The sequence below is a fragment of the Electrona antarctica genome (assembly GCF_951216825.1).
Source record: "Electrona antarctica genome assembly, contig: scaffold_93, whole genome shotgun sequence".
NCBI lineage: Eukaryota > Metazoa > Chordata > Actinopteri > Myctophiformes > Myctophidae > Electrona > Electrona antarctica.
Window position 1 is genome coordinate 212,300 of NW_027638165.1, and position 21,165 is coordinate 233,464.

General features: G+C 38.6%; 1 protein-coding gene across 6 annotated transcripts in view; it reads right to left on the minus strand.

The window, feature by feature from the left end:
- The window catches only part of LOC306918346 (disintegrin and metalloproteinase domain-containing protein 10-like), a 76,039-nt gene that overhangs the window by 25,346 nt on the left and 29,528 nt on the right, over positions 1–21,165 (minus strand). For all 6 annotated transcript variants that reach the window (XR_013789325.1, XM_079531242.1, XM_079531241.1 and 3 more), the window contains exons 9-11: positions 20,803–20,966; positions 20,347–20,530; positions 6,383–6,533 (exon numbers count right to left, since the gene is read on the minus strand). Coding sequence is in view for 5 of the 6 variants with exons in the window: in XM_079531242.1 (XP_079387368.1) it covers positions 6,383–6,533; positions 20,347–20,530; positions 20,803–20,966 (499 nt within the window). In the remaining variant the exon portion in view is untranslated. The remainder of the gene's footprint in view (positions 1–6,382; positions 6,534–20,346; positions 20,531–20,802; positions 20,967–21,165) is intronic.

Sequence of the window (21,165 nt, forward strand, 5' to 3'; positions counted from 1 at the left end):
ATTCCAATCCTTTTAAAACTCACTAAGTGAATCACAGAAGACAGTTTGAGTCTGGTCTGCAGGTCATTCCAATCCTTTTAAAACTCACTAGAGGAATCACAGAAGACAGTTTGAGTCTGGTCTGCAGGTCATTCCAATCCTTTTAAAACTCACTAGAGGAATCACAGAAGACAGTTTGAGTCTGGTCTGCAGGTCATTCCAATCCTTTTAAAACTCACTAAGTGAATCACAGAAGACAGTTTGAGTCTGGTCTGCAGGTCATTCCATCACCAGGGACCCAAAAAAGCAAAAAAAAATTAATCTGATCATTGTTTTATTTGAGTTTATTATAGTGTGTATTTCATTTAAACAAAACATTTGTATTTGTAACCAGTGTGTCTTGAGTGTTTTATTTAAATAAAACAGTTCTGTGTTTCATTGTCCAACAAAACCACAATAATATTGGCCACTAGGTGGCAGTGCAGGACCACAGGACAGAGCTGGGTCTCTGACATGAGTACACAAATTAAATGTAGAACATTTTTATTTTTTACTTATTAGGGCTGGGACTCGATTAAAAAAATGAATCTAATTAATCAGAGGCTTTGTAATTAATTAATCTCAATTAATCGCATTTTAATCGCATATCAATATTTGAACCTGAGAACTGTGAGAAGTATGTTTTAAATGGATTTTGGTATACTAGTGAATCAATTGGTGCAGCAAATATGTGACATGACCATAAGAAAACACCTCTGTGTTTCTTCCGTGGACATACAGTAACAGCCATAACAGATTTTACATTTTAGTTGACCATAACCGTTTAGTTAGAAACCATGTCATCTGGACGGGTCCTTGAACTGCTACTGGGAGTTGGAATAACGTTTGCTCTGATCCATAGTGTTAGAAGGAGGAAAGTAGGCTTTCAACATCTTTTTTGTGCTAAAAACGAGGGGCTGCACAGCCTGCACTTCCGCGGGTGTGAGGGGAACGGATCAAATTAAGTACCATAGAACTCCTCCTGAGTCCTAACTACGCTATGGACCAGAGCTACTGTTGTTGACGTTAGCTTCCAGGCTAGGCTCGGTGAACTCCTCCTGAGTCCTAACTACGCTATGGACCAGAGCTACTGTTGTTGACGTTAGCTTCCAGGCTAGGCTCGGTGAACTCCTCCTGAGTCCTAACTACGCTATGGACCAGAGCTACTGTTGTTGACGTTAGCTTCCAGGCTAGGCTCGGTGAACTCCTCCTGAGTCCTAACTACGCTATGGACCAGAGCTACTGTTGTTGACGTTAGCTTCCAGGCTAGGCTCGGTGAACTCCTCCTGAGTCCTAACTACGCTATGGACCAGAGCTACTGTTGTTGACGTTAGCTTCCAGGCTAGGCTCGGTGAACTCCTCCTGAGTCCTAACTACGCTATGGACCAGAGCTACTGTTGTTGACGTTAGCTTCCAGGCTAGGCTCGGTGAACTCCTCCTGAGTCCTAACTACGCTATGGACCAGAGCTACTGTTGTTGACGTTAGCTTCCAGGCTAGGCTCGGTGAACTCCTCCTGAGTCCTAACTACGCTATGGACCAGAGCTACTGTTGTTGACGTTAGCTTCCAGGCTAGGCTCGGTGAACTCCTCCTGAGTCCTAACTACGCTATGGACCAGAGCTACTGTTGTTGACGTTAGCTTCCAGGTTAGGCTCGGTGAACTCCTCCTGAGTCCTAACTACGCTATGGACCAGAGCTACTGTTGTTGACGTTAGCTTCCAGGCTAGGCTCGGTGAACTCCTCCTGAGTCCTAACTACGCTAAGGACCAGAGCTACTGTTGTTGACGTTAGCTTCCAGGCTAGGCTCGGTGAACTCCTCCTGAGTCCTAACTACGCTAAGGACCAGAGCTACTGTTGTTGACGTTAGCTTCCAGGCTAGGCTCGGTGAACTCCTCCTGAGTCCTAACTACGCTATGGACCAGAGCTACTGTTGTTGACGTTAGCTTCCAGGCTAGGCTCGGTGAACTCCTCCTGAGTCCTAACTACGCTAAGGACCAGAGCTACTGTTGTTGACGTTAGCTTCCAGGCTAGGCTCGGTGAACTCCTCCTGAGTCCTAACTACGCTAACGACCAGAGCTACTGTTGTTGACGTTAGCTTCCAGGCTAGGCTCGGTGAACTCCTCCTGAGTCCTAACTACGCTAAGGACCAGAGCTACTGTTGTTGACGTTAGCTTCCAGGCTAGGCTCGGTGAACTCCTCCTGAGTCCTGACTACGCTAAGGACCAGAGCTACTGTTGTTGACGTTAGCTTCCAGGCTAGGCTCGGTGAACTCCTCCTGAGTCCTGACTACGCTAAGGACCAGAGCTACTGTTGTTGACGTTAGCTTCCAGGCTAGGCTCGGTGAACTCCTCCTGAGTCCTGACTACGCTAAGGACCAGAGCTACTGTTGTTGACGTTAGCTTCCAGGCTAGGCTCGGTGAACTCCTCCTGAGTCCTGACTACGCTAAGGACCAGAGCTACTGTTGTTGACGTTAGCTTCCAGGCTAGGCTCGGTGAACTCCTCCTGAGTCCTGACTACGCTAAGGACCAGAGCTACTGTTGTTGACGTTAGCTTCCAGGTTAGGCTCGGTGAACTCCTCCTGAGTCCTGACTACGCTAAGGACCAGAGCTACTGTTGTTGACGTTAGCTTCCGGGCTAGGCTCGGTGAACTCCTCCTGAGTCCTAACTACGCTATGGACCAGAGCTACTGTTGTTGACGTTAGCTTCCAGGCTAGGCTCGGTGCAACATATTTCACATCGAGCCGATACTGGAGGCTTGACGAGGTGCGGGCGGTGATATGCAAATTCTTTATTGAAAAATTGCACACAACTGTGCTGTAATCCACGCTATCATCGGATAGCCTTTTAAATCCTATTTCCAATCCACAGGGACAAGCAAAGTGATCTCAGCGGTGAAAAATATCAAGATCAAGAATTTTTTAATGCAATAATTTTTCTGTAGTTAATTAATCTCAATTAACGCGTTAAAGTCCCAGCCCTATTGATTTGTCTTTTGTTCTAGACTAGAGGTACTAGAAACCCACTGTCTCCATTCTTTACCTTCTCTAATGTTTCACTGTCTCCATTCTTTACCTTCTCTAATGTTTCACTGTCTCCATTCTTTATACCTACTCTAATGTTTCACTGTCTCCATTCTTTATACCTACTCTAATGTTTCACTGTCTCCATTCTTTACCTACTCTAATGTTTCACTGTCTCCATTCTTTACCTACTCTAATGTTTCACTTTCTCCATTCTTTACCTACTCTAATGTTTCACTGTCTCCATTCTTTACCTACTCTAATGTTTCACTGTCTCCATTCTTTACCTACTCTAATGTTTCACTGTCTCCATTCTTTATACCTACTCTAATGTTTCACTGTCTCCATTCTTTATACCTACTCTAATGTTTCACTGTCTCCATTCTTTACCTACTCTAATGTTTCACTGTCTCCATTCTTTACCTACTCTAATGTTTCACTGTCTCCATTCTTTACCTACTCTAATGTTTCACTGTCTCCATTCTTTACCTACTCTAATGTTTCACTGTCTCCATTCTTTATACCTACTCTAATGTTTCACTGTCTCCATTCTTTATACCTACTCTAATGTTTCACTGTCTCCATTCTTTACCTACTCTAATGTTTCACTGTCTCCATTCTTTACCTACTCTAATGTTTCACTGTCTCCATTCTTTACCTACTCTAATGTTTCACTGTCTCCATTCTTTACCTACTCTAATGTTTCACTGTCTCCATTCTTTACCTACTCTAATGTTTCACTGTCTCCATTCTTTATACCTACTCTAATGTTTCACTGTCTCCATTCTTTACCTACTCTAATGTTTCACTGTCTCCATTCTTTACCTACTCTAATGTTTCACTGTCTCCATTCTTTACCTACTCTAATGTTTCACTGTCTCCATTCTTTACCTACTCTAATGTTTCACTGTCTCCATTCTTTACCTACTCTAATGTTTCACTGTCTCCATTCTTTACCTACTCTAATGTTTCACTGTCTCCATTCTTTACCTACTCTAATGTTTCACTGTCTCCATTCTTTACCTACTCTAATGTTTCACTGTCTCCATTCTTTATACCTACTCTAATGTTTCACTGTCTCCATTCTTTACCTACTCTAATGTTTCACTGTCTCCATTCTTTACCTACTCTAATGTTTCACTGTCTCCATTCTTTATACCTACTCTAATGTTTCACTGTCTCCATTCTTTACCTACTCTAATGTTTCACTGTCTCCATTCTTTACCTACTCTAATGTTTCACTGTCTCCATTCTTTACCTACTCTAATGTTTCACTGTCTCCATTCTTTATACCTACTCTAATGTTTCACTGTCTCCATTCTTTACCTACTCTAATGTTTCACTGTCTCCATTCTTTACCTACTCTAATGTTTCACTGTCTCCATTCTTTACCTACTCTAATGTTTCACTGTCTCCATTCTTTACCTACTCTAATGTTTCACTGTCTCCATTCTTTATACCTACTCTAATGTTTCACTGTCTCCATTCTTTACCTACTCTAATGTTTCACTGTCTCCATTCTTTACCTACTCTAATGTTTCACTGTCTCCATTCTTTACCTACTCTAATGTTTCACTGTCTCCATTCTTTACCTACTCTAATGTTTCACTGTCTCCATTCTTTATACCTACTCTAATGTTTCACTGTCTCCATTCTTTACCTACTCTAATGTTTCACTGTCTCCATTCTTTACCTACTCTAATGTTTCACTGTCTCCATTCTTTATACCTACTCTAATGTTTCACTGTCTCCATTCTTTACCTACTCTAATGTTTCACTGTCTCCATTCTTTACCTACTCTAATGTTTCACTGTCTCCATTCTTTACCTACTCTAATGTTTCACTGTCTCCATTCTTTATACCTACTCTAATGTTTCACTGTCTCCATTCTTTACCTACTCTAATGTTTCACTGTCTCCATTCTTTACCTACTCTAATGTTTCACTGTCTCCATTCTTTACCTACTCTAATGTTTCACTGTCTCCATTCTTTATACCTACTCTAATGTTTCACTGTCTCCATTCTTTACCTACTCTAATGTTTCACTGTCTCCATTCTTTATACCTACTCTAATGTTTCACTGTCTCCATTCTTTACCTACTCTAATGTTTCACTGTCTCCATTCTTTATACCTACTCTAATGTTTCACTGTCTCCATTCTTTACCTACTCTAATGTTTCACTGTCTCCATTCTTTACCTACTCTAATGTTTCACTGTCTCCATTCTTTATACCTACTCTAATGTTTCACTGTCTCCATTCTTTACCTACTCTAATGTTTCACTGTCTCCATTCTTTACCTACTCTAATGTTTCACTGTCTCCATTCTTTACCTACTCTAATGTTTCACTGTCTCCATTCTTTACCTACTCTAATGTTTCACTGTCTCCATTCTTTACCTACTCTAATGTTTCACTGTCTCCATTCTTTACCTACTCTAATGTTTCACTGTCTCCATTCTTTACCTACTCTAATGTTTCACTGTCTCCATTCTTTACCTACTCTAATGTTTTCACTGTCTCCATTCTTTACCTACTCTAATGTTTCACTGTCTCCATTCTTTATACCTACTCTAATGTTTCACTGTCTCCATTCTTTACCTTCTCTAATGTTTCACTGTCTCCATTCTTTATACCTACTCTAATGTTTCACTGTCTCCATTCTTTACCTACTCTAATGTTTCACTGTCTCCATTCTTTACCTACTCTAATGTTTCACTGTCTCCATTTTTTACCTACTCTAATGTTTCACTGTCTCCATTCTTTATACCTACTCTAATGTTTCACTGTCTCCATTCTTTACCTACTCTAATGTTTCACTGTCTCCATTCTTTACCTACTCTAATGTTTCACTGTCTCCATTCTTTATACCTACTCTAATGTTTCACTGTCTCCATTCTTTATACCTACTCTAATGTTTCACTGTCTCCATTCTTTACCTACTCTAATGTTTCACTGTCTCCATTCTTTATACCTACTCTAATGTTTCACTGTCTCCATTCTTTATACCTTCTCTAATGTTTCACTGTCTCCATTCTTTACCTACTCTAATGTTTCACTGTCTCCATTCTTTACCTACTCTAATGTTTCACTGTCTCCATTCTTCACCTTGTGGTGGTTTCACCTTTCTACTAGGAGAAAGGTGTTACTGTACAGTAGTGGGAGACAGGTGTAGGAGACAGGTGTAGGAGACAGGTGTAGGAGACAGGTGTAGGAGACAGGTGTTATAGTGACAGTGGTTTCATACCTGCATTCTTTAGTTAGGGTTAGAGACAGGTGTGTTTTCATACCTGCATTCTTTAGTTAGGGTTAGAGACAGGTGTAGGAGACAGGTGTGTTTTCATACCTGCATCCTTTCCCAGGCTTCAGTTTACATTTCTTGTTGTCAGGCTGGTTGGCATCGTAGCAGCACTGGTCTCTGCACTGGTCAGAATATCCACAGTCACACTCCTCTCCTGGCTCCACTAGTCCGTTACCACAGATAGGCTGACCACTCTCTGGAAAATATATAATATACTGTTAACACTAGTCCGTTACCACATATAGGCTGACCACTCTCTGGAACATATATAATATATAATATACTGTTAACACTAGTCCGTTACCACAGATAGACTGACCACTCTCTGGAAAATATATAATATACTGTTAACACTAGTCCGTTACCACAGATAGGCTGACCACTCTATGGAACATATATAATATATAATATACTGTTAACACTAGTCCGTTACCACAGATAGACTGACCACTCTCTGGAACATATATAATATACTGTTAACACTAGTCCGTTACCACAGATAGACTGACCACTCTATGGAACATATATAATATATAATATACTGTTAACACTAGTCCGTTACCACAGATAGACTGACCACTCTCTGGAACATATATAATATACTGTTAACACTAGTCCGTTACCACAGATAGGCTGACCACTCTATGGAACATATATAATATACTGTTAACACTAGTCCGTTACCACAGATAGACTGACCACTCTCTGGAACATATATAATATACTGTTAACACTAGTCCGTTACCACAGATAGGCTGACCACTCTATGGAACATATATAATATATAATATACTGTTAACACTAGTCCGTTACCACAGATAGACTGACCACTCTCTGGAACATGTATAATATACTGTTAACACTAGTCCGTTACCACAGATAGACTGACCACTCTCTGGAACATATATAATATACTGTTAACACTAGTCCGTTACCACAGATAGACTGACCACTCTCTGGAACATATATAATATACTGTTAACACTAGTCCGTTACCACAGATAGACTGACCACTCTATGGAACATATATAATATATAATATACTGTTAACACTAGTCCGTTACCACAGATAGACTGACCACTCTCTGGAACATATATAATATACTGTTAACACTAGTCCGTTACCACAGATAGGCTGACCACTCTCTGGAACATATATAATATACTGTTAACACTAGTCCGTTACCACAGATAGACTGACCACTCTCTGGAACATATATAATATACTGTTAACACTAGTCCGTTACCACAGATAGACTGACCACTCTATGGAACATATATAATATACTGTTAACACTAGTCCGTTACCACAGATAGACTGACCACTCTCTGGAACATATATAATATACTGTTAACACTAGTCCGTTACCACAGATAGACTGACCACTCTCTGGAACATATATAATATACTGTTAACACTAGTCCGTTACCACAGATAGGCTGACCACTCTATGGAACATATATAATATATAATATACTGTTAACACTAGTCCGTTACCACAGATAGACTGACCACTCTCTGGAACATATATAATATACTGTTAACACTAGTCCGTTACCACAGATAGACTGACCACTCTCTGGAACATATATAATATACTGTTAACACTAGTCCGTTACCACAGATAGACTGACCACTCTCTGGAACATGTATAATATACTGTTAACACTAGTCCGTTACCACAGATAGACTGACCACTCTCTGGAACATATATAATATATAATATACTGTTAACACTAGTCCGTTACCACAGATAGACTGACCACTCTCTGGAACATATATAATATACTGTTAACACTAGTCCGTTACCACAGATAGACTGACCACTCTCTGGAACATGTATAATATACTGTTAACACTAGTCCGTTACCACAGATAGACTGACCACTCTATGGAACATATATAATATACTGTTAACACTAGTCCGTTACCACAGATAGGCTGACCACTCTCTGGAACATATATAATATATAATATACTGTTAACACTAGTCCGTTACCACAGATAGACTGACCACTCTATGCAACATATATAATATACTGTTAACACTAGTCCGTTACCACAGATAGGCTGACCACTCTATGGAACATATATAATATACTGTTAACACTAGTCCGTTACCACAGATAGACTGACCACTCTATGGAACATATATAATATACTGTTAACACTAGTCCGTTACCACAGATAGACTGACCACTCTCTGGAACATATATAATATATAATATACTGTTAACACTAGTCCGTTACCACAGATAGACTGACCACTCTATGGAACATATATAATATATAATATACTGTTAACACTAGTCCGTTACCACAGATAGACTGACCACTCTCTGGAACATATATAATATACTGTTAACACTAGTCCGTTACCACAGATAGGCTGACCACTCTATGGAACATATATAATATACTGTTAACACTAGTCCGTTACCACAGATAGACTGACCACTCTCTGGAACATATATAATATATAATATACTGTTAACACTAGTCCGTTACCACAGATAGACTGACCACTCTATGGAACATATATAATATACTGTTAACACTAGTCCGTTACCACAGATAGACTGACCACTCTATGGAACATATATAATATACTGTTAACACTAGTCCGTTACCACAGATAGGCTGACCACTCTATGGAACATATATAATATACTGTTAACACTAGTCCGTTACCACAGATAGACTGACCACTCTCTGGAACATATATAATATATAATATACTGTTAACACTAGTCCGTTACCACAGATAGACTGACCACTCTCTGGAACATATATAATATACTGTTAACACTAGTCCGTTACCACAGATAGACTGACCACTCTATGGAACATATATAATATACTGTTAACACTAGTCCGTTACCACAGATAGACTGACCACTCTCTGGAACATATATAATATACTGTTAACACTAGTCCGTTACCACAGATAGACTGACCACTCTCTGGAACATATATAATATATAATATACTGTTAACACTAGTCCGTTACCACAGATAGACTGACCACTCTCTGGAACATATATAATATACTGTTAACACTAGTCCGTTACCACAGATAGACTGACCACTCTATGGAACATATATAATATACTGTTAACACTAGTCCGTTACCACAGATAGGCTGACCACTCTATGGAACATATATAATATACTGTTAACACTAGTCCGTTACCACAGATAGGCTGACCACTCTCTGGAACATATATAATATATAATATACTGTTAACACTAGTCCGTTACCACAGATAGACTGACCACTCTATGCAACATATATAATATACTGTTAACACTAGTCCGTTACCACAGATAGACTGACCACTGTCTGGAACATATATAATATACTGTTAACACTAGTCCGTTACCACAGATAGACTGACCACTCTCTGGAACATATATAATATACTGTTAACACTAGTCCGTTACCACAGATAGACTGACCACTCTCTGGAACATATATAATATACTGTTAACACTAGTCCGTTACCACAGATAGACTGACCACTCTCTGGAACATATATAATATACTGTTAACACTAGTCCGTTACCACAGATAGGCTGACCAATCTCTGGAACATATATAATATACTGTTAACACTAGTCCGTTACCACAGATAGGCTGACCACTCTATGGAACATATATAATATACTGTTAACACTAGTCCGTTACCACAGATAGGCTGACCACTCTCTGGAACATATATAATATATAATATACTGTTAACACTAGTCCGTTACCACAGATAGACTGACCACTCTCTGGAACATATATAATATACTGTTAACACTAGTCCGTTACCACAGATAGGCTGACCACTCTCTGGAACATATATAATATATAATATACTGTTAACACTAGTCCGTTACCACAGATAGACTGACCACTCTCTGGAACATATATAATATATAATATACTGTTAACACTAGTCCGTTACCACAGATAGGCTGACCACTCTCTGGAACATATATAATATATAATATACTGTTAACACTAGTCCGTTACCACAGATAGACTGACCACTCTCTGGAACATATATAATATATAATATACTGTTAACACTAGTCCGTTACCACAGATAGACTGACCACTCTATGGAACATATATAATATACTGTTAACACTAGTCCGTTACCACAGATAGACTGACCACTCTATGGAACATATATAATATATAATATACTGTTAACACTAGTCCGTTACCACAGATAGGCTGACCACTCTCTGGAACATATATAATATATAATATACTGTTAACACTAGTCCGTTACCACAGATAGACTGACCACTCTATGGAACATATATAATATACTGTTAACACTAGTCCGTTACCACAGATAGACTGACCACTCTATGGAACATATATAATATACTGTTAACACTAGTCCGTTACCACAGATAGACTGACCACTCTCTGGAACATATATAATATACTGTTAACACTAGTCCGTTACCACAGATAGACTGACCACTCTCTGGAACATATATAATATACTGTTAACACTAGTCCGTTACCACAGATAGACTGACCACTCTATGGAACATATATAATATACTGTTAACACTAGTCCGTTACCACAGATAGACTGACCACTCTCTGGAACATATATAATATACTGTTAACACTAGTCCGTTACCACAGATAGACTGACCACTCTCTGGAACATATATAATATACTGTTAACACTAGTCCGTTACCACAGATAGGCTGACCACTCTCTGGAACATATATAATATATAATATACTGTTAACACTAGTCCGTTACCACAGATAGACTGACCACTCTATGGAACATATATAATATATAATATACTGTTAACACTAGTCCGTTACCACAGATAGACTGACCACTCTATGGAACATATATAATATACTGTTAACACTAGTCCGTTACCACAGATAGACTGACCACTCTCTGGAACATATATAATATACTGTTAACACTAGTCCGTTACCACAGATAGACTGACCACTCTATGGAACATATATAATATACTGTTAACACTAGTCCGTTACCACAGATAGACTGACCACTCTCTGGAACATATATAATATATAATATACTGTTAACACTAGTCCGTTACCACAGATAGACTGACCACTCTATGGAACATATATAATATATAATATACTGTTAACACTAGTCCGTTACCACAGATAGACTGACCACTCTCTGGAACATATATAATATACTGTTAACACTAGTCCGTTACCACAGATAGACTGACCACTCTCTGGAACATATATAATATACTGTTAACACTAGTCCGTTACCACAGATAGACTGACCACTCTCTGGAACATATATAATATACTGTTAACACTAGTCCGTTACCACAGATAGACTGACCACTCTCTGGAACATATATAATATATAATATACTGTTAACACTAGTCCGTTACCACAGATAGACTGACCACTCTCTGGAACATATATAATATACTGTTAACACTAGTCCGTTACCACAGATAGACTGACCACTCTATGGAACATATATAATATACTGTTAACACTAGTCCGTTACCACAGATAGGCTGACCACTCTATGGAACATATATAATATACTGTTAACACTAGTCCGTTACCACAGATAGACTGACCACTCTATGGAACATATATAATATACTGTTAACACTAGTCCGTTACCACAGATAGGCTGACCACTCTATGGAACATATATAATATACTGTTAACACTAGTCCGTTACCACAGATAGACTGACCACTCTCTGGAACATATATAATATACTGTTAACACTAGTCCGTTACCACAGATAGACTGACCACTCTCTGGAACATATATAATATACTGTTAACACTAGTCCGTTACCACAGATAGACTGACCACTCTCTGGAACATATATAATATACTGTTAACACTAGTCCGTTACCACAGATAGGCTGACCACTCTCTGGAACATATATAATATACTGTTAACACTAGTCCGTTACCACAGATAGACTGACCACTCTCTGGAACATATATAATATACTGTTAACACTAGTCCGTTACCACAGATAGACTGACCACTCTCTGGAACATATATAATATACTGTTAACACTAGTCCGTTACCACAGATAGGCTGACCACTCTCTGGAACATATATAATATACTGTTAACACTAGTCCGTTACCACAGATAGACTGACCACTCTCTGGAACATATATAATATATAATATACTGTTAACACTAGTCCGTTACCACAGATAGGCTGACCACTCTCTGGAACATATATAATATACTGTTAACACTAGTCCGTTACCACAGATAGACTGACCACTCTATGGAACATATATAATATACTGTTAACACTAGTCCGTTACCACAGATAGACTGACCACTCTATGGAACATATATAATATACTGTTAACACTAGTCCGTTACCACAGATAGACTGACCACTCTATGGAACATATATAATATACTGTTAACACTAGTCCGTTACCACAGATAGACTGACCACTCTCTGGAACATATATAATATACTGTTAACACTAGTCCGTTACCACAGATAGGCTGACCACTCTCTGGAACATATATAATATACTGTTAACACTAGTCCGTTACCACAGATAGGCTGACCACTCTCTGGAACATATATAATATACTGTTAACACTAGTCCGTTACCACAGATAGGCTGACCACTCTCTGGAACATATATAATATACTGTTAACACTAGTCCGTTACCACAGATAGGCTGACCACTCTCTGGAACATATATAATATACTGTTAACACTAGTCCGTTACCACAGATAGACTGACCACTCTATGGAACATATATAATATACTGTTAACACTAGTCCGTTACCACAGATAGACTGACCACTCTATGGAACATATATAATATACTGTTAACACTAGTCCGTTACCACAGATAGACTGACCACTCTCTGGAACATATATAATATACTGTTAACACTAGTCCGTTACCACAGATAGGCTGACCACTCTCTGGAACATATATAATATACTGTTAACACTAGTCCGTTACCACAGATAGACTGACCACTCTCTGGAACATATATAATATACTGTTAACACTAGTCCGTTACCACAGATAGACTGACCACTCTATGGAACATATATAATATACTGTTAACACTAGTCCGTTACCACAGATAGACTGACCACTCTATGGAACATATATAATATACTGTTAACACTAGTCCGTTACCACAGATAGACTGACCACTCTATGGAACATATATAATATACTGTTAACACTAGTCCGTTACCACAGATAGGCTGACCACTCTCTGGAACATATATAATATACTGTTAACACTAGTCCGTTACCACAGATAGACTGACCACTCTATGGAACATATATAATATACTGTTAACACTAGTCCGTTACCACAGATAGACTGACCACTCTCTGGAACATATATAATATACTGTTAACACTAGTCCGTTACCACAGATAGGCTGACCACTCTCTGGAACATATATAATATATAATATACTGTTAACACTAGTCCGTTACCACAGATAGGCTGACCACTCTCTGGAACATATATAATATACTGTTAACACTAGTCCGTTACCACAGATAGACTGACCACTCTCTGGAACATATATAATATACTGTTAACACTAGTCCGTTACCACAGATAGACTGACCACTCTCTGGAACATATATAATATATAATATACTGTTAACACTAGTCCGTTACCACAGATAGACTGACCACTCTATGGAACATATATAATATATAATATACTGTTAACACTAGTCCGTTACCACAGATAGGCTGACCACTCTCTGGAACATATATAATATACTGTTAACACTAGTCCGTTACCACAGATAGGCTGACCACTCTCTGGAACATATATAATATACTGTTAACACTAGTCCGTTACCACAGATAGACTGACCACTCTCTGGAACATATATAATATACTGTTAACACTAGTCCGTTACCACAGATAGGCTGACCACTCTCTGGAACATATATAATATACTGTTAACACTAGTCCGTTACCACAGATAGACTGACCACTCTCTGGAACATATATAATATACTGTTAACACTAGTCCGTTACCACAGATAGACTGACCACTCTATGGAACATATATAATATACTGTTAACACTAGTCCGTTACCACAGATAGACTGACCACTCTCTGGAACATATATAACATATAATATACTGTTAACACTAGTCCGTTACCACAGATAGACTGACCACTCTATGGAACATATATAATATACTGTTAACACTAGTCCGTTACCACAGATAGACTGACCACTCTATGGAACATATATAATATACTGTTAACACTAGTCCGTTACCACAGATAGACTGACCACTCTATGGAACATATATAATATACTGTTAACACTAGTCCGTTACCACAGATAGACTGACCACTCTCTGGAACATATATAATATACTGTTAACACTAGTCCGTTACCACAGATAGGCTGACCACTCTCTGGAACATATATAATATACTGTTAACACTAGTCCGTTACCACAGATAGACTGACCACTCTCTGGAACATATATAATATACTGTTAACACTAGTCCGTTACCACAGATAGGCTGACCACTCTCTGGAACATATATAATATACTGTTAACACTAGTCCGTTACCACAGATAGACTGACCACTCTCTGGAACATATATAATATACTGTTAACACTAGTCCGTTACCACAGATAGACTGACCACTCTATGGAACATATATAATATACTGTTAACACTAGTCCGTTACCACAGATAGACTGACCACTCTATGGAACATATATAATATACTGTTAACACTAGTCCGTTACCACAGATAGACTGACCACTCTCTGGAACATATATAATATACTGTTAACACTAGTCCGTTACCACAGATAGGCTGACCACTCTCTGGAACATATATAATATACTGTTAACACTAGTCCGTTACCACAGATAGGCTGACCACTCTCTGGAACATATATAATATACTGTTAACACTAGTCCGTTACCACAGATAGGCTGACCACTCTATGGAACATATATAATATACTGTTAACACTAGTCCGTTACCACAGATAGACTGACCACTCTATGGAACATATATAATATACTGTTAACACTAGTCCGTTACCACAGATAGGCTGACCACTCTCTGGAACATATATAATATACTGTTAACACTAGTCCGTTACCACAGATAGACTGACCACTCTATGGAACATATATAATATACTGTTAACACTAGTCCGTTACCACAGATAGGCTGACCACTCTCTGGAACATATATAATATACTGTTAACACTAGTCCGTTACCACAGATAGACTGACCACTCTCTGGAACATATATAATATACTGTTAACACTAGTCCGTTACCACAGATAGACTGACCACTCTATGGAACATATATAATATACTGTTAACACTAGTCCGTTACCACAGATAGACTGACCACTCTCTGGAACATATATAATATACTGTTAACACTAGTCCGTTACCACAGATAGGCTGACCACTCTCTGGAACATATATAATATATAATATACTGTTAACACTAGTCCGTTACCACAGATAGGCTGACCACTCTCTGGAACATATATAATATATAATATACTGTTAACACTAGTCCGTTACCACAGATAGACTGACCACTCTATGGAACATATATAATATACTGTTAACACTAGTCCGTTACCACAGATAGACTGACCACTCTATGGAACATATATAATATACTGTTAACACTAGTCCGTTACCACAGATAGGCTGACCACTCTATGGAACATATATAATATACTGTTAACACTAGTCCGTTACCACAGATAGACTGACCACTCTATGGAACATATATAATATACTGTTAACACTAGTCCGTTACCACAGATAGGCTGACCACTCTATGGAACATATATAATATACTGTTAACACTAGTCCGTTACCACAGATAGGCTGACCACTCTATGGAACATATATAATATACTGTTAACACTAGTCCGTTACCACAGATAGACTGACCACTCTCTGGAACATATATAATATATAATATACTGTTAACACTAGTCCGTTACCACAGATAGACTGACCACTCTCTGGAACATATATAATATATAATATACTGTTAACACTAGTCCGTTACCACAGATAGACTGACCACTCTATGGAACATATATAATATACTGTTAACACTAGTCCGTTACCACAGATAGACTGACCACTCTCTGGAACATATATAATATACTGTTAACACTAGTCCGTTACCACAGATAGGCTGACCACTCTCTGGAACATATATAATATACTGTTAACACTAGTCCGTTACCACAGATAGACTGACCACTCTCTGGAACATATATAATATATAATATACTGTTAACACTAGTCCGTTACCACAGATAGACTGACCACTCTCTGGAACATATATAATATATAATATACTGTTAACACTAGTCCGTTACCACAGATAGACTGACCACTCTCTGGAACATATATAATATACTGTTAACACTAGTCCGTTACCACAGATAGACTGACCACTCTCTGGAACATATATAATATACTGTTAACACTAGTCCGTTACCACAGATAGGCTGACCACTCTCTGGAACATATATAATATACTGTTAACACTAGTCCGTTACCACAGATAGGCTGACCACTCTCTGGAACATATATAATATACTGTTAACACTAGTCCGTTACCACAGATAGACTGACCACTCTCTGGAACATATATAATATATAATATACTGTTAACACTAGTCCGTTACCACAGATAGACTGACCACTCTCTGGAACATATATAATATACTGTTAACACTAGTCCGTTACCACAGATAGACTGACCACTCTCTGGAACATATATAATATACTGTTAACACTAGTCCGTTACCACAGATAGACTGACCACTCTATGGAACATATATAATATACTGTTAACACTAGTCCGTTACCACAGATAGGCTGACCACTCTATGGAACATATATAATATACTGTTAACACTAGTCCGTTACCACAGATAGGCTGACCACTCTCTGGAACATATATAATATATAATATACTGTTAACACTAGTCCGTTACCACAGATAGACTGACCACTCTATGGAACATATATAATATACTGTTAACACTAGTCCGTTACCACAGATAGACTGACCACTCTCTGGAACATATATAATATACTGTTAACACTAGTCCGTTACCACAGATAGACTGACCACTCTATGGAACATATATAATATACTGTTAACACTAGTCCGTTACCACAGATAGGCTGACCACTCTCTGGAACATATATAATATACTGTTAACACTAGTCCGTTACCACAGATAGGCTGACCACTCTATGGAACATATATAATATATAATATACTGTTAACACTAGTCCGTTACCACAGATAGACTGACCACTCTATGGAACATATATAATATACTGTTAACACTAGTCCGTTACCACAGATAGGCTGACCACTCTATGGAACATAAATAATATATAATATACTGTTAACACTAGTCCGTTACCACAGATAGACTGACCACTCTCTGGAACATATATAATATACTGTTAACACTAGTCCGTTACCACAGATAGACTGACCACTCTCTGGAACATATATAATATACTGTTAACACTAGTCCGTTACCACAGATAGACTGACCACTCTCTGGAACATATATAATATACTGTTAACACTAGTCCGTTACCACAGATAGACTGACCACTCTATGGAACATATATAATATACTGTTAACACTAGTCTGTTACCACAGATAGACTGACCACTCTCTGGAACATATATAATATACTGTTAACACTAGTCTGTTACCACAGATAGACTGACCACTCTCTGGAACATATATAATATACTGTTAACACTAGTCTGTTACCACAGATAGACTGACCACTCTCTGGAACATATATAATATACTGTTAACACTAGTCCGTTACCACAGATAGACTGACCACTCTCTGGAACATATATAATATACTGTTAACACTAGTCTGTTACCACAGATAGACTGACCACTCTCTGGAACATATATAATATACTGTTAACACTAGTCCGTTACCACAGATAGGCTGACCACTCTCTGGAACATATATAATATACTGTTAACACTAGTCCGTTACCACAGATAGGCTGACCACTCTATGGAACATATATAATATATAATATACTGTTAACACTAGTCCGTTACCACAGATAGACTGACCACTCTATGGAACATATATAATATACTGTTAACACTAGTCCGTTACCACAGATAGGCTGACCACTCTATGGAACATAAATAATATATAATATACTGTTAACACTAGTCCGTTACCACAGATAGACTGACCACTCTCTGGAACATATATAATATACTGTTAACACTAGTCCGTTACCACAGATAGACTGACCACTCTCTGGAACATATATAATATACTGTTAACACTAGTCCGTTACCACAGATAGACTGACCACTCTCTGGAACATATATAATATACTGTTAACACTAGTCCGTTACCACAGATAGACTGACCACTCTATGGAACATATATAATATACTGTTAACACTAGTCCGTTACCACAGATAGACTGACCACTCTATGGAACATATATAATATACTGTTAACACTAGTCCGTTACCACAGATAGACTGACCACTCTCTGGAACATATATAATATACTGTTAACACTAGTCCGTTACCACAGATAGGCTGACCACTCTCTGGAACATATATAATATACTGTTAACACTAGTCCGTTACCACAGATAGACTGACCACTCTCTGGAACATATATAATATACTGTTAACACTAGTCCGTTACCACAGATAGACTGACCACTCTCTGGAACATATATAATATACTGTTAACACTAGTCCGTTACCACAGATAGACTGACCACTCTATGGAACATATATAATATACTGTTAACACTAGTCCGTTACCACAGATAGACTGACCACTCTATGGAACATATATAATATACTGTTAACACTAGTCCGTTACCACAGATAGACTGACCACTCTCTGGAACATATATAATATATAATATACTGTTAACACTAGTCCGTTACCACAGATAGACTGACCACTCTATGGAACATATATAATATACTGTTAACACTAGTCCGTTACCACAGATAGACTGACCACTCTCTGGAACATATATAATATACTGTTAACACTAGTCCGTTACCACAGATAGACTGACCACTCTCTGGAACATAAATAATATATAATATACTGTTAACACTAGTCCGTTACCACAGATAGGCTGACCACTCTCTGGAACATAAATAATATATAATATACTGTTAACACTAGTCCGTTACCACAGATAGACTGACCACTCTCTGGAACATATATAATATACTGTTAACACTAGTCCGTTACCACAGATAGGCTGACCACTCTATGGAACATATATAATATACTGTTAACACTAGTCCGTTACCACAGATAGGCTGACCACTCTCTGGAACATATATAATATACTGTTAACACTAGTCCGTTACCACAGATAGACTGACCACTCTCTGGAACATAAATAATATATAATATACTGTTAACACTAGTCCGTTACCACAGATAGGCTGAACACTCTCTGGAAAATATATATACACTGGTCAGAATATCCACAGTCACACTCCTCTCCTGGCTCCACTAGTCCGTTACCACAGATAGGCTGACCACTCTCTGGAACATATATAATATACTGTTAACACTAGACCGTTACCACAGATAGACTGACCACTCTCTGGAAAATATAGAATATAGAACATACTGTTAACACTGGACTGTCTCTGTAACACATATATACACTGGTCAGAATATCCACAGTCACACTCCTCTCCTAGTTCCAGACTAGACCGTTACAGCAGATAGACTGTCCAGACTCTAGACGGAGAGCTCTCTATGGTTCTCACCAACGAAACAGTTTCCTCTCTTCTTGTCCAGAACCTGATGTTCCTCAAGGTTACATAGTTAAACTATATGGTCTTAGGGTTAGTGTTTAGAAGGTCAGGGTTTCTCACCAACGAAACAGTTTCCTCTCTTCTTGTCCAGAACCTGGCTGATGTTCCTGACGCTGCACAGAGAGAACTTGTTGTTGTTCAGTTTGTCTCCTGACGTTGCTCTGGCGTACATGATGTAGTTTCCTTTCTCCTTCTTGTCCTGAACTTTAGATTCTCCCGGAGTGCACTCAGTGCCTGAGTCATGCTGAGAGAGCGCACACACACACACACACACACACACACACACACACACACACACACACACACACACACACACACAGTACATGATGTAGTTTCCTTTCTCCTTCTTGTCCTGAAACTTCAACTCTTCTGGAGTACACTCTGAGCCTGAATCATGCTGAGATTGAACAGGCACGCACGCACGCACGCACGCACGCACGCACGCACGCACGCACGCACGCACGCACGCACGCACGCACGCACGCACGCACGCACACACACACGCGCTGGACTCACCGGGGAACCGAAGTTGTGTCCCACTTCGTGAGCAAAGGTGATGTGAGAGACTTTGGGAGGAACGTGGGAGGCATAGTTCTGTACCGTGATGATCCCCGTGTTCAGAGACTTCTTCTTACCGTCCGAATACAGCTTGGACTTCTCACAGATCCCCCCCGAACTGCCTGGATGAATACACACACACACACACACACACACACACACACACACAATACTGTTAAATACAGTTAAATACAGTTAAATACAGTTAAAATACACACAATACTGTTAAATACAGTTAAAATACACACAATACAGTTAAATACAGTTAAATACAGTTAAAGTACACACAATACTGTTAAATACAGTTAAATACAGTTAAAA